General features: G+C 32.2%; 1 protein-coding gene across 1 annotated transcript; it reads left to right on the top strand.

The window, feature by feature from the left end:
- The first annotated feature begins 4,568 nt into the window (after positions 1–4,568).
- LOC146746008 (tyrosine kinase receptor Cad96Ca-like) lies at positions 4,569–5,474 on the top strand. The gene is made up of 4 exons (XM_085498888.1): positions 4,569–4,659; positions 4,910–5,006; positions 5,211–5,310; positions 5,436–5,474. Exons 1-4 carry the CDS (start codon positions 4,569–4,571, stop codon positions 5,472–5,474), a joined length of 327 nt encoding a protein of 108 aa, XP_085355014.1.
- The last annotated feature ends 10,121 nt before the right edge of the window (positions 5,475–15,595 follow it).

Raw genomic sequence — 15,595 nt, 5'->3', positions numbered from 1 at the left:
CAAAACATGGTATAACGATACTCACTAATAAAGTAGGCTTTCAAATCGGGAAGAACATTGTCTAGTGAAATTACGTACGATTTTCTGCAACACGCGTATTGTATACGTAAGTATTGACGGTTCAGTTACATTAGCTGCCATTGTGACACAGTGCGGTACCATAATAATACACTATACAAGAATAAATTTAAAACAAAAAATATATTAAACAGTCAGAATAAACCTATTATGTATGTCAAATACCCGGTCGGCATTGCTGATTGGAGGATTCGGTGGCCCTGAATAGATTACTTATGTTTGGTTTTACTTGTACAAGTCTCATTCTGTATCAGGCTGGTTTTCAATTCCCTTGAGTATTTGCATAATAGCAAGTGCAAAAACCAACTCACGTTTACATAATGCACAGAGACACCAATGGTTAAAAAAAAATGTGGTATGGTAGAGTTGTGGGGCGCAGCGATAGCCTATCCATGTCCATGGCCTATTTGTTAGTGGGGGAAATTAGTATATTTGGCAAAGGATAAATAATCAGTAATTACTTTATTGAATAATGATCTTATAATCAAATGATCAAATAATGGTCAGAGCTGTAAACTTAGAAGCCACATAAGTACTAGTATTTATTGTGCATGTTAGTATCACCCGAGCAGCATTTGTTTCACCAGGCAGTAGCAATCTATTCGCAATTTTTTAAGATTTGTCTCAAAATGTCTACATACCATTATTTATATTCGTTGATTGTTGACAAACATCTGGGACAATTTATTAGAGTACCATATAATACGTACTAAGGCTGTACGGTTATCGTATCGAGCGACGCTTAACGCAATGCCCTCACATAATTCATGGGATAATCTTAATATTAATACTTCTCCTCCCTTGTGTAGTTATAATAAGTTGATGAGACATAACGGCCTGAGTTATCGTAGGGCACAATTGTATTTCAGTCGCGTGCTACGTTGTTGATGTAAACGATGTAAACAATGTGATGTGACGTAAACGTGACACACACCTTTTTAAATGAGAATGAATGTTTTAATTGTATGTGTTTCGCGTTAGACAGAATATCAATTGTACAAAACAAAGAAGATTGTTTGTATATCTGACGATTTTAAAATAGCTAATTGTGATCACAAATGTCATGCTAACATGGGTTCCATCATCAAAGTATGCACAACTAATCTAATCTTTAATATGGGCAAATAGTTTAATTGATATTTCCAATCTGTAGAAGCATGTATGTTGAATACATATGAAAATATTTTCTTTCAGTATAATGTAGTGTAATTACGTTAACGTATGGTTATTGTTGCTCAGAATATAAAACTACCCTCAATAAACAGCAACATATGAAGTCTAGCAACATATAAGCTCGTCAAATATAAGATCATGCAATTTACAGCTTTTTCAAATCACTTTCCATTCACTAGATATTCAACTTTTCATTAATTTATGTAGTCCACCATCTCCTGATTCTTCGAAATTGAGAAAATAATTTCATCTATAACTTCAAAAGTTGAACTTCAAATTGGCAGAAAGGTTAGAACATGGTAGCATACATATACCGGTACCAAACATGCATTAAAATAGTTGTCAGGACAACATAACTGTAAACATTCATTTTTGTTTTTTCTACCGTATGCTCAAATTTCTTTATATTGTATACAACTCATCATTTTGAGTAGGTTATATGGGTGATATATTAGCTTCTGACCATAAAAAGAAGACAACAAAGTGTCATTCGACTTCTAATGAATAAAATATTGATTTTTATTGTTTTTACGTTTTTGCCAATATCTTCAATTTATATGTGTTTGTAGCACTCTAATTTCCATTACTATAATTATATACGCGAGTAATATGCACACTGAAAATTTGAAAAAAAAAATGCATCAGTATTTCTCACCTTATAGATGAGTACACTTTCTCAATTTTTGAGTGGATATGATGCCACACTTTACCCACAATTCTGTGCTGGAGATTCAAGATGTCGGACTACATAATACTGATGAAAAATTGAATATCTAGAGAATGAAAAGTGATATAAAAACTGTAAATTACATTCTCCTACATTCGTGGAGGATTTTCTTTAGTGGGCAATATGTTGTTTTGCTTGACTTCCCTTTTAAGAGTATATTATTTCCTATGATATAATGCGGAACATGTGTTATAGCTATTCTATCTTAATTAACAGGATCATATCTGTATTTATAGCTCAGCCACCAGGCAATGTTGATAGTAGTAGATCAACACATACTAACGCTGCAGTATACGTCGTGCCAAGTGTTATCCTTATTTTGTTGGCGATTACGGTTGTACCTGTTATAATAATTTTGAAAAGAAGAAGTCAACATGGAAAAAACACAGGTTGGTAAAATATAATTAGCTTTATACTCAATAAGGTGTACTATTATGTTTATTTCAAATATCTTCATGCCAAGTATTATTTCATTTGTAATGAGCATAATTCAATTGTTATACCTGACAACACAACATTGATACACAGACGACACAGTTTTGGATGATAACAGATACGAAAATGTTGCTGTAGGTGAGTCTAAAATAGATATATCATGATCATATCACACATTAGTTTATAGGATCACAAGTATGATACTGTATAAATTATTCTATATATTTTTTTGAATATTATTCTTGCTTTATATATATTAATATATTATTCTATTCTTTGCATCATCTCCACTATTTGATAATTTTGTCCCGCTTTGTATCACGAATAAAATATTGTATAGAGAGAACATGCAGCTTGAAATGAATTTAGATCGCGCCACAATAATTTGCTATATCACTTTTATTCCTATATCAGTTGGGTAATTAAATTGTACTGTAATGTTAATAATGTTGACAGAAAATAAGTTTGAATCTAATAAGAACTCCGAGGAAGCCTATGAATCTATTGAGAAAATCTGTTTCACTAAAGTGAGTACAATAATATCAAATTTAAATACATCTCACACCTATGTTAATATTCTGATTTGTAACTGCTATTGTGTTGTTAATCAATGTAAATTTGATTGAATTTATATGGAGGGAAATATGATAAGTGTGTGTCCTTATTTGAAGATTTTCCTTTCATAAACACGCATTGTATCTTACTAAATCACAAAATATTTGTTGTAGAATGAAGTAAAAGAAGAAGAATATGCAAAACGTTCATTTGACAAGAATGAAGTTGTTTACATGAAATCAAGACAGAAGACAATCGAATTTCCAAGAGACCATGTTTGTATCAAGAGTATTATTTCGATTGGGAAGTTGTATGACATCAGTAAAGCAGATGCATGGAATATTAATGGCGTCTCTGGACATTCTAACGTAGTGATTAAGAAGAGTAGTAGTGAGTATTTAGTGTAACCAATAATTGTATTTGTCTGCTTCACTAACACAATTTAAGTTACGTAAACTATAACACCCATTTTCAGACGGCGATCCTCTGATAGAAAATGACATTGTGAAGGAAATAGAAATACTGCAATCAATACGTGGACACAGTAATATAATTCGAATACTTGGATGTTGTACAGAAAAAGGTGGGTAAACTGATAAAATGCAACTCTGTGTGATGCATCATATGAACTTTACATGCAATGACTCTTATATATCTCTTTAGCTCCAAGTTTCATAATACTGGATCATTTAAATGTCGACTTGAAGACATTTCTCCAATCGCAGCACACATATAAGGCCATGGGAGCTCCGAATAAAGAACTGATTTCATTCGTATTGAATATCGCCAATGGAATGGAGTATCTGTCTAGCTTAAAGGTATTGTATTATTGTATTATATTGTGTGTGTATATATAAACCAGGATAGTATAGTTTTGAATGAAGCATTCGCAATAATATATATTGGTAGAATAAAAAATGGTTGCTTTACAAATGTCACTGCAGTAATCTCAATATTAGCCAACAACTCACGTACATTAATTAGCTTCATCCCAGGGTTATTTACATACCTCAACATGACCTAATAATTCAACCTCCGTACAAATGGTACAGTCCAGAAATGACATTGACCCTGGCATTGAACTCTAAAATCACTTAATGTTAGACTTACCAAAAAAAACATACTATAAAAATAATATGTCGTACACCAAGTAGTCACTACGATTTACTTACCGTAGTTCGTCACTGTACTTTGCTGGGGACAACTCACCACACTAGGAGATATAATGAGGTGAGCAACCATAGCCTAAGTATACCAAAAAACTCAGACTTTCTACACATAACATTGTGACGTCGCGATTATTTTGTATTTTAGATAATGCATCGATATTTGACTGCTGGGCATGTATTGATTAGTGATGACATGAAGTGTAAAATTTCTAATTTTGGTTATGCTAGTGACGTAATAGATGACGCACGTTTCTTCGAGAAAACAAAGGTAAAATTAGTAATTGAGCGCTGTCTTTAGTAATGTTCTCTGATTGAGCAGGTTACAAATAAAATAGTATTATGATTCACTCTATGAGTAAACTCACAGCGTTTATGTTCTGGGTTGTAATATTCTTTAATTATAATTTTAGGGTAATTTTCCGTATCAATGGATGTCAGTTGAAACGCTGTTAAACAGACGATTTACTCCCAAGAGTGATGTATGGTCATTTGGTATTGTAATATGGGAAATTATAACTCAAGGTAAAACATATTTAATTACATTGCGTTATTAACGGGGACGTGACGAAAAGATAATCGGCAGTGTATATTTATCAATAAGTTTAAAGCCATTAACTATTATATATTATATAGTTATTTGTAAGGTAAGGGTGCGTTTTTAAATATACAAAAAATAATACATTAACACAAACAGTAGTACATTAATTTAGCAATTGTTTGTGTCATTTCTATTAAAGCTGAAATCATGATGACCGACATTCTTTTTTTATAGGATCAATGCCTTATCACGATTTAACAGAAGAAAATGTAAAAGTGATGGTAACTAATGGAAAAGTATTATCAAAACCAACTCATTGTCGCGCTGCTACGTAAGTTTCACTGATCGTATTTTGGAGAAAATAATACATCCAACAGGTATAACATATATACTTGCTGTTGCTGATTAATCAACGCACAACTGTATTCTTAGTTTGTGTTTCTATAATGTGGAGGTTTTATTTTAAGATAAACACAATTATATTACATTTAGTATTTATGCATCATTGATACAGACTTCACAAATGTCTCAATAGGTATCAACTGATGAAATCGTGTTGGAATCGTCATCCTCGAGATCGGCCGACATTCACCAAATTGGTCAAATCAATAAGGTCATTGTTCAATGATAGCAAGGTAAGATTAGACTGAAACACATTTAAATTTAATGAATAATTAAACAAGAATTATCCTATAATTGTCTATACAGCATGGACACATAACACATAACACTATTGTGTTATATTCTGTTTATTTAACAGGAACCAGATAACTCGTTTAATGTTAATGAGTCTCCATAACATGACGCATTTGCATTGAAGACCGGCTAACAAAATGTACGTTATATGTCTGACAAGTGTATATCTGTTATAAATCAATCCATTATAAATATGTATTCCTACTTTTACTTCCGCCTAAATCAAATTTCATCTGATCATTTTATTTATGTATAAAAAGTTTGTTTATTTTAAAAATAGCCAAAATGTCGAAATAGCACATATTTGTATCACAATGGTCGTATATTCCTAATTGATTGACATTATTTACTTTTATGAAGTTTGAAACGAATATAACGATAGAGAATACTACTATAGTCAGATATTCATTACTTATGCAATAGTAGTGGTATGATTAAATATATTACAATTTTATTACCTCGAGCCCATTATATATATAAACTTCATATATCCAGAAATATTTGACCCATAGTTTTGTTTCGCCGCGTTTATCTTGTTTCACTGCTATGTTAATAGTATTTTTAGGAAAAAGCTGTGTAGTGTATTTTTCGTTTGCTATCTTCGGTTGAAGTTTTACATCTATCAATTATGTGCCTATTGAGATGGAAAAAAATATGTTCGAGTAGATATGAGAGTTTCAATCATTTATAGTTCATAAACGAACAAAATACAATACAACTATTAGTGTAATCACTGTGTTCTGGGTTCTATTGTCCTTGAAATCTATAGCTTGTAAACTGTAGCATCGGTAGTTGAAAAGAAAAAAATGGCCTTGACCTAATGTCACCAAATAACATGTTTTAATTCAGGATAATTATGTATAAAATATATAATTATTCACACTGCCAAATTTAGGTGTATAATGTTCTTATACGGTATTACAATATAACTAATTTGGTCGAAAGTTCAAAACTGTTGACAAAACCGATTAATAAAAAATAGCTCTTTTCGTGTTATTCTTGTTTTATGATGAATAAAATGTTGTTGTACACCATATGATGTATTACTTTCTTTTTTTTACATAAAGAGTTTGTGAGAGAGTAGTCGGCAACAAATACAAGTATGCTGCAATTTGTGATATGTGATCAACGAGTTCATCTTCTCTCGTAACACATATTCACCTAATTTTAAATAAAATGCTGTACGAAAATTACAAATTGTACCCCAATTCACTTTGACAAGCAGCATATTAAGGACGGCCGTAAATGATAGATGACTAGTAATGATTATGGTGAAATGTATAGATTGTCAAAATCCGTGTTAAAAATGCTAACCAATATTTACATTCACAGGGTACAATATATAAAATACAATACATAATGTTGAAATCATGATAAAAAACATTAGTATTTTGAATTACATGGCAAGATTTGAACGTAGCCCCTTTTCTATAAATACGTGTACATTCGTCGCTCACCACTTAAGTGCCGATTGACAGTAGTGGGGTCATTCATACAGCTGTGTATGTAAACTTCCTACTAAGTTTTAGATGTCTCAAACGGTGTGTATTTTCATATTTCGGGCAATTAGTTTTTCTATCATAATATTAGTTGAATTGAGTATGTGTATACTTTGATAATATGACCACATGTCAGTCAGTGTATAATATGCGTTTCTGTGACACTTTGTAACGCTTTATGGAAATATTTCCCTGAAATAGATAAAAAAATATATTCATGTATTTGCCATTCAATGGGAAACTGACCAATTAAATATATTTATCACTCGGTTCACTTTGAATGTAGTAACTGCACGTACACCATGATACACCACAACATATGACAGGGAAGTGCGTGAATAAATATCTGTATGTAACGCTACATAATTTACTTCTTACAAGTTGAAATATTTATATTAATTCATCAGCTGCCTACTTATACACGAGAGGTAGGAATCATATTTATAAATATCGGTACTTCCTGTTTCAATAACATAACATTGTACTCTATCTACGTGGGCAACCGATAAGCGAATAGCAAATATTGACTTTTAGATTTTCAAATGGTGTGTATTTTTTATTAGGGTCATTAGGTTCTATCATAATATTAGTTGAATTGAGTAAATGTATACTTTGATAATATGAGCACATGCAGTGTATGATATGCTTTTCTGTGACAATATTTAACGCTTTATAGAAACATTTGCCTGGAATATATATAGAAATATATTCATGTATTTGCCATTCATTGGACAACTGACCAAACATAATTAAAATTAAAAATAATCATGGTCGAACCATTTTATTTTGACCTTGGTGTAAAGAGATGGATTATTCAATCTTCATATTGTATTTGACCGTGTATATACATATCTCAGTGCTGAAAATACCAAGCTCTGCACCTTGATTTCAACATATGAACACACGTCACATACTTAAAGCAATAATAAAAATGTAGTTTGTTTTAAATATATTTATCACTTCGGTTCATTTTGAATGTACTAACTGCAAGTACATCATGATACGCTATGACATACGACGGGGAAGTGCGTAAATAAAGATTTTCATGTAACGCTACATAATTTACTTCTTACAAGTTGAAATATTTATTTTAATTCATCAGCTGCCTACTTATACACAAGCGGTAGGGATCGTATTTATATTTTACGGGACTTCCCGTTTCAATAGCATAACATTGTACTCTATCTACGTGGGCAACCGATAAGCGAATAGCAAATATTGACTTTTAGATTTTCAAATGGTGTGTATTTTTATATCGCGGGTCATTAGGTTCTATCATAATATTAGTTGAATTGAGTATATGTATACTTTGATAATATTAGCACATGCAGTGTATGATATGCTTTTCTGTGACAATATTTAAAGCTTTTTAGAAACATTTGCCTGGAATATATATAGAAATATATTCATGTATTTGCCATTCATTGGACAACTGACCAAACATAATTAAAATTAAAAATAATCATGGGCGAACCATTTTATTTTGACCTTGGTGTAAAGAGATGGATTATTCAATCTTCATATTGTATTTGCCCGTGTATATACATATCTCAGTGCTGAAAATACCAAGCTCTGCACCTTGATTCCAACATATGAACACACGTCACATACTTAAAGCAATAATAAAAATGTAGTTTGTTTTAAATATATTTATCACTTCGGTTCATTTTGAATGTACTAACTGCAAGTACAAAATGATACGCTATGACATACAAAGGGGAAGTGTGTGAATACATATTTTTATGTAACGCTACATAATTTACTTCTCACAAGTTGAAATATTTATTTTAATTCATCAGCTGCCTACTTATACACAAGCGGTAGGGATCGTATTTATATTTTACGGGACTTCCTGTTTCAATAGCATAACTTTGGACTGTATCTCCGTGGGCGACCGATAGGCAAATAACAAATATGGACTTTTCAAACAGCTTTGTATGTAAATATCTTGCTAAATTTTAGATTTTCAAATGGTGTGTATTTTTTATATTGTGGGTCATTGATATGCGTTTCTGTGACACTATGTAACGCTTTCTAGTATATTTCTCTGAAATATATATATGTATTTGTCATGCATTTGACAACTGGTCAAACATCAGTAAAATTACAAATAAACGAGGGCGAACAATATCATTTTGACCTTGGTGAAACAAGACGGAATTTTCAACCTTTATAATTTATCTTGGTGCTAGAAATACCAAGCATGGCAATATATTCCACCACATGACACATGTTTGAAACAATAATATATGTTTAGTTAATTTTAAAAATGTTTATCACTCATTCATTTTGAATGTACTTACTACAACAGCACTATGACATACGACGGGGAAGTATGTAAGGCTACTCAAATTACTTCTTACGAGCTGAAATATTCATATATTAATTCATCATCTGTCTACTTATACACGAGCGGTATGGGTTATATTTATATTTTTGGGGACTTCTTGTTTCGATAGGACAACTTTGTACTGCATCTACATGGGCAACCTTAACCTAATAACAAATATTGACTTGTTTAACAGCCAAACATCGGTAAAATTAAAAATTACCGAGGAACTTTATAATTTAACTTTGTCAATGGACAGACATATCTTGGTGCTAAAAACATTTTTTTCAACAAACACACTATATATGATATGTATATATACTGCCAAAACACAAATTAATACGTTTCACAATTAAATACAGCGGTGCCGTTCCACGGCAAAGTCAATGATTCTCAGATTCTTTAGAGAGCCGAGCTGCCAAACCACAGATAGAATGTTTCAAAGCGCGTAGATGAGCGCGATTGAGTAACTCACTGCAAGCTCGACTAAAAACCATGTATAATCTTCAAAAAAATATAGTCTTGTATTAGCCTTGCAAACGGGCTCTTTTGGTCGCTAAAACTGTATATCCAACCTCGATTAGGGTGAACATTTTTATGTCATATCAAAATCATGTAATATCATATACATATCGCGCAATGATGTCTCGTCATCATAAAAGTTCATATTTGTACTTCATAGTGTCATATCTACACCATTTAACGTCATATCCGCAACACGTGATGTTAAATACTAAAATAGTAATCGTAGAATATGTTCATTACAAAACTCGTATAAATGAAGTTGGCAATTCCACGTTATACTAACGAGTAAAACTTATTGTTTATGTATAAGATATCGGCATGTTGGATTCATAGACCTTTACCGATACAAATTATGGAAAAACAACAAGTCTAATAACTAAAACAATCATAAACACTAGCAGTCGAATACGGTTGCCACGAATTGAGGTCAAAGTGCAAAAAGGATACACACAACTCAAGCACACTGTGGTGGCGGTATTGACGATTTCGCTCACACACAGTCTGAATCGCAGAAATCTAATCTGCATATCAAAAGGCTAATTGTTTTAATTAATCATAAAATGAGATCGGTATATGCTCATAATTTCGTGCTAGTTCAGAGAGTAGATAATTTCTTAACTACTGCAATGTGTCATAAACATCCTGAATTATGTGTAACCCATGTTTCAATTATCATTCAATATATACATGTATTGTAGATTGTGTTGAAAGTTCTTACACGACTGCTATTATTATCGGTGTCGTAGTATCACTACTCGGTGGTTGCATATTTTTTTTTCAATTGGCTTCATTCTGACTAAGCGAGGTATAACGAAAACAGCAAAACAGGTAAAGTAAGTTAATATTAACAATATTAAGTAGCGACATTCTTATATCACGTATAAGAACTGCAACGTATATATTACTCTTTATATGTATATTTACATAAGATGTGTTACATAATATATTAAGAGAATCAAGTGTTGATGTGGTAAATTTTAAACGAATAGTAATGAATAAAGACATATACGATGTATTCCTTTGTATATATATATATATATCTGTTTAATTCGTTTAAAAGATTCCTCTCATTAGTAAATAGCGCCCTCACTCCACAATATTTAGAATGAGTGGTTGGTCAAAAGTTTGATGAGTCAGGTGCATCTATTGGCTAAACTTGTTGTACATATATGCAAATGAGTATAGGAACCATTAATGCTGTAGGGTGTACTGGGAGGGATGGAGGATTTCATGTTTGTAATAACGGGTTGTAATGTGGTATCTCGTTGTTTTCAAGATGCAGCCTGATATTTGTTGCTTTCTTGGTTGTTCAATTGTGGCTAACATTTGTGTGGTGGGTAGGAGATGTGTTTATTGTTTGTAGAGTCATTGTTTAGACACCCTGCAGCTTGAAATGGTATGGCCAAATCCAAATTCGATACGGTGGTGTTGAATATCTGTGCGATATGGCAGTGTCGTCTAAAAACCACGCATCAAAATGATTTCTGTTTATTTATTTATTGTTGTAGATCCTGAGAACTAGCCATTGAATATGGTGTCGGGAATAAATGGTTTTCTGAACAAACTTTATTAATTATTGCTGGCAATATTCCAGTATGAATTGGGAGCAAACTGTGACACCAAATCTAGTCGTTGTATTGTTATGCCTCTAAAATATTTTTTTTTTAAATAAAATAAATTAAATAGAAATATATTATGTGTATTTTTGTATGTGGAAACATGGCTTGCCCACTAATAAATATAAAGAAGTGTGGTCTGCAGTTCTTTTTTTTTTATTTTTTTATTTGTCAAAAAAACTTTAGTGTAAACAATAAAACACTCACAGTTCAAAGCTAGTTCACCAACATGTCTATTCTCTTGCTTGAGTGTGAAAGTACATGGTTTAGTGACTACCCCTCATATTTTTAAATTTTAGAATTTTTTTTTTATTTGGGAAGGTTCTTCTATAAAAATAGAACAGATGTATATATCCCTTTTTGAGTCACACAGCAACGTGTTGACCATACGTATATGACACTTTCACCAGAGACAATGAAACCTACTATTACAGAATATGAATTATGTAAATACGGTATGTTTTGAAACTGATCATGATATACATTAACTAAGTAAATTATATTATATAATATATGAGATGACTTTTACATACAGATTAATAAAAAGTTTATTTTTTTATATTTTTAAGTTAATTTAAACATATACTGTTGATCGCAAAATAATTATTTAAATTATTTAACATAATAGTATATTTCGCAGACTTTTTTTTAATGTTTCACTTTTGTTTATATTCGATATTATAAGTCTGATTTATTTTCTTTGTTTACAATCCTTTTTTCTCACAGGATATTCGCAACTAGTAACATAAGCGAGAACGTTGATGTTTCCCTAAGGGAGAGATTGTAATATAATTACTAGAATATTCCACAAAGGATTACATCTCTTGACACTACAAGAAAATAACCGATGAATAGCGGGACTAATATTAATATTAAACTTTATCATGCCTGTCCTGTCAATTAAAAGGCCTATTAAAAGGTAGTGTTTTACATTGTACAGTAGTTTCATCTTGACTTATATTGCAAACGTGTATATCTATTTTCTAACCATTCGTTGAATTATTATCTTCAATCTCTGTTTTTATTATATGTATGTGCGTATTGTATAATTGAATCACAGACATACAATATAGTTAATTATATTTTGTATAATAGTGACAGAGAATAACTTAGAAACCAGATGTTCTGGATATTGTGTTGTAGATTAGAAGTAAAATGGTTGAACTTTGAAGCTGTGTGAATAGAGAAAATAGTAATCATCAGAATGTTACTTGATACATTTAAATATAAATAAATATTCCGAATCTACAACACTCAGTACTTGCAAATTTGGACTTGACTTACCTTATGCCCGCGAATAATGTGTTAATTTGCCGTTCAAAATCTGATTTCATTTACTTAATCTAAAACCACAATTTAAAAATTGTTTATTCTTTGGCACCTGAAATGGTGAATACAGAGGTTGTATATATGTTATTCCAAGGCAATGCTAATTTGGCATTTTGAGATGGCTGGGAGAGTAACGGTTAATACAACATTCGTATTACTGAATTGAGATGACAGTTAAATATAATGCCAGCAACAGTATGTCCGATACGCTTTTTAAAGAAACCTTAATTACAAGACGAGTAATGACTTTTCTATTATTAAACTTTGCTTAAACTCACACTTTGCTTCCAGCGCTTGAAACAACAATTAAATTGACCAAATGGTGCGACAATTGCATTCATCAGGTGTAGATTTCATGCTAACAACATGACTACATATAAATATATCTGTGGTATTACCCCAGTTTGTTAATTGGAAGTATATATACAAATAAATATATGATGACCTGTATTGTATATCACATCCCATAATGTGTGTTTTTTCAGTTGTTAGAACCATTGGTATAGTAGCACTTATTTTAAGTAATGGCGTAGTTCTAATTTAACGATTATTTGTATCATATAGCGAACTAATTGACTGACATACTGTTGTGGACATCTACTTTGTTAATGTCCAGTCTGTTTAGAACTTAATCGTGGGGTACGTAGTTGATATGACATCAGCACATATAGCCTGATAAAACTGGAGACGTCAAGACAATGGGCAGTTTGAGCCATAACTGTAAAGAATTGTGTTTGAAGTGGTCTTTTGTTTATCAAGATTGATTTATATCTGTAATTACGCTGAGCAGATATCGTCATATGTGGGTTGTATTCTCCTTTTTCTATGATCTGCAGACACATCTTACTAACCAATGTTCGCATTAAGATCTTAGGTTTCGGGATTTCGGGATTTGTGGCCAACTGATTTTAAAATCTTCCATGGTAATAATAATAATAATCAATGTGGAAAAGCAATCAATGAAACAGAGTAATAATAAATTGGGTATTGGCATCCTGTTGAAATGAGTGAATGCGTTGGGTGACGACGTTTGATTGGATAACGAGAATAATTAAGATCGAGCGCAGCAAAAATTCAAATTATGACGTCACATTAAAAATGTCTTAGTAGCAAAATATTGACGGCACAAATATTACGCAGATTAAATTGCAAGAAAGTATCACAGAAGTGTGAAGCATTTCAAAATCAAAAACAATTACCAACGGGGGAGTGTTTTTTACGCATCGGTTTTCGTGTCACGTCAATGCTACATCTTACATAAAACCACGCTTACTAAGAATTACTATTTTGTTTACTGACCGTGAAAACACAAAACCTTATTCAGAATCGCCAATCATATGAAATATTTATGGACGTTTCATTCTCTTTAGAAAGTCGACGCGGTGAGCATGAGCTGGTTCGGAATATGGTTCTTTAAAAGAGTTTAATGTTTTGTTCTTTTGTAAATGAGGCAGTTGTTCGGCGAATCTGCTGTATCCGCCAGAAATGTGTAAAAAAAGCACAGACCGAACAATATACATCGTTAATAGTGTTATAAAAGTATAAGGTATATAAAGGTATGGGTTGCTCTCATATTTTGAATTTGGTGGCACACTTTTACTTCGGCTAGAGTCGTGAAGCGGGAAACTGTCGACTGTTTTAGGAAAGGTTGGCGTGGCCACAGCACAAGAAATGTCTCAGTTGAACACAAATGCAAAACGGGAAATGTTGGTCGGCATTTCACAGTCACTTTAATCCTCACATAAATTAAAGTGGAAAATTGTACGATTGAAAAAACTACAAATGTATACATATTAGTGAAACCTACACATTATGTTATATTCATGAAATGCCGCCATGTTGGATTCATCGATCTTTAGCGGTAGAAATTGTGGGAAAATTAAAACATTTATAAATACTAGCAATTTAATACGGTGATGAATTGAAGTGAATGGTCAAAAAAGGATACACACAACTCAAGCAGACTGAGGTGGCAGTATTCAACATTTTTGGTCAGTTGTCAAGTTGTCAGTCTTTACTTCAAACACAATTGACCCCTGTGTTGACCTTTATTAGGTATCGCATTGCGTGGTATTCGGCGGTTGTTCAGTCGTCTACGCTGCGAGGTCACAGACACATACTGCCTTATTTATGTAATTTTCAGAAATAAACTATTTATGCGCCTATATACGAGTCATATGTAACAATAATGTTATGTGAAACAATTACTAATATTACACATAGCATAATGAATGCAACTGTAGAAATTAATGCGGCGTAGGATATACTGCATCACACGTGAAATAACTTGAATACTCAGCAAATGTTATGACGACACCATGGTTTATATCATTACGTCATGTTGATATCTCACGAGTCGCTTCAAATTTGAGTTTATTATCGTTGTGGCACAGAGCAGTACCCAACACCACATAGTGGCTGTCCGCCAACAATATCAAACTGTGAGCCTCACAGCAAGTAGATTTTGAAAAATAAGTCTTATGATTATTTTTATGTTGCAAAATACAGCTGACAGCTGTCAATATATTTCAATTGAATACAAACATACCAATAAGTGACCATGATTGTTGTAATATCGTCCACTGCATCAATAACAAAATAGAAGTAATGAGAAACTGATAGAGGGTCTAAACCTGAATGCGAATGAATCGTTCACTCAAATAATTTACAGACTAATATGTGTATTTATTACAGTGCCAGTGACATCAGTGAGTATTGATGGATATTCTACTGGAACCACAGTTAATATTGTACATGGATCTGAGTCTGTGTTTACATGTAGAGTTGTAGGCACCAAACCATCAGCTAATATAGACTGGTTTATAGGAATTCAATTATATCAGGGCACAGTAAGTGTAGAGAATGACGGTAAACTACGTGATACAACAAGTGTGTTTACATTTATACCAAACCTTGACAATGACGG

This window comes from Saccoglossus kowalevskii, chromosome 5 (genome assembly GCF_978046115.1).
Source record: "Saccoglossus kowalevskii chromosome 5, keSacKowa6.1, whole genome shotgun sequence".
Taxonomy (NCBI): domain Eukaryota; kingdom Metazoa; phylum Hemichordata; class Enteropneusta; family Harrimaniidae; genus Saccoglossus; species Saccoglossus kowalevskii.
Note: the sequence above shows the minus strand (reverse complement) of the source record. Positions and strands in the feature narration are given on the sequence as shown.

What these genes read in the sequence shown, in the direction of transcription:
- LOC146746008 (XM_085498888.1), top strand. Translation starts at nt 4,569, where the DNA reads ATGTCAGTTGAAACGCTGTTAAACAGACGATTTACTCCCAAGAGTGAT. An exon ending in ATGGGAAATTATAACTCAAG is followed by an intron (nt 4,660 to 4,909) that starts GTAAAACATATT and finishes CTTTTTTTATAG; the next exon opens with GATCAATGCCTTATCACGAT. An exon ending in CATTGTTCAATGATAGCAAG is followed by an intron (nt 5,311 to 5,435) that starts GTAAGATTAGAC and finishes TTTATTTAACAG; the next exon opens with GAACCAGATAACTCGTTTAA.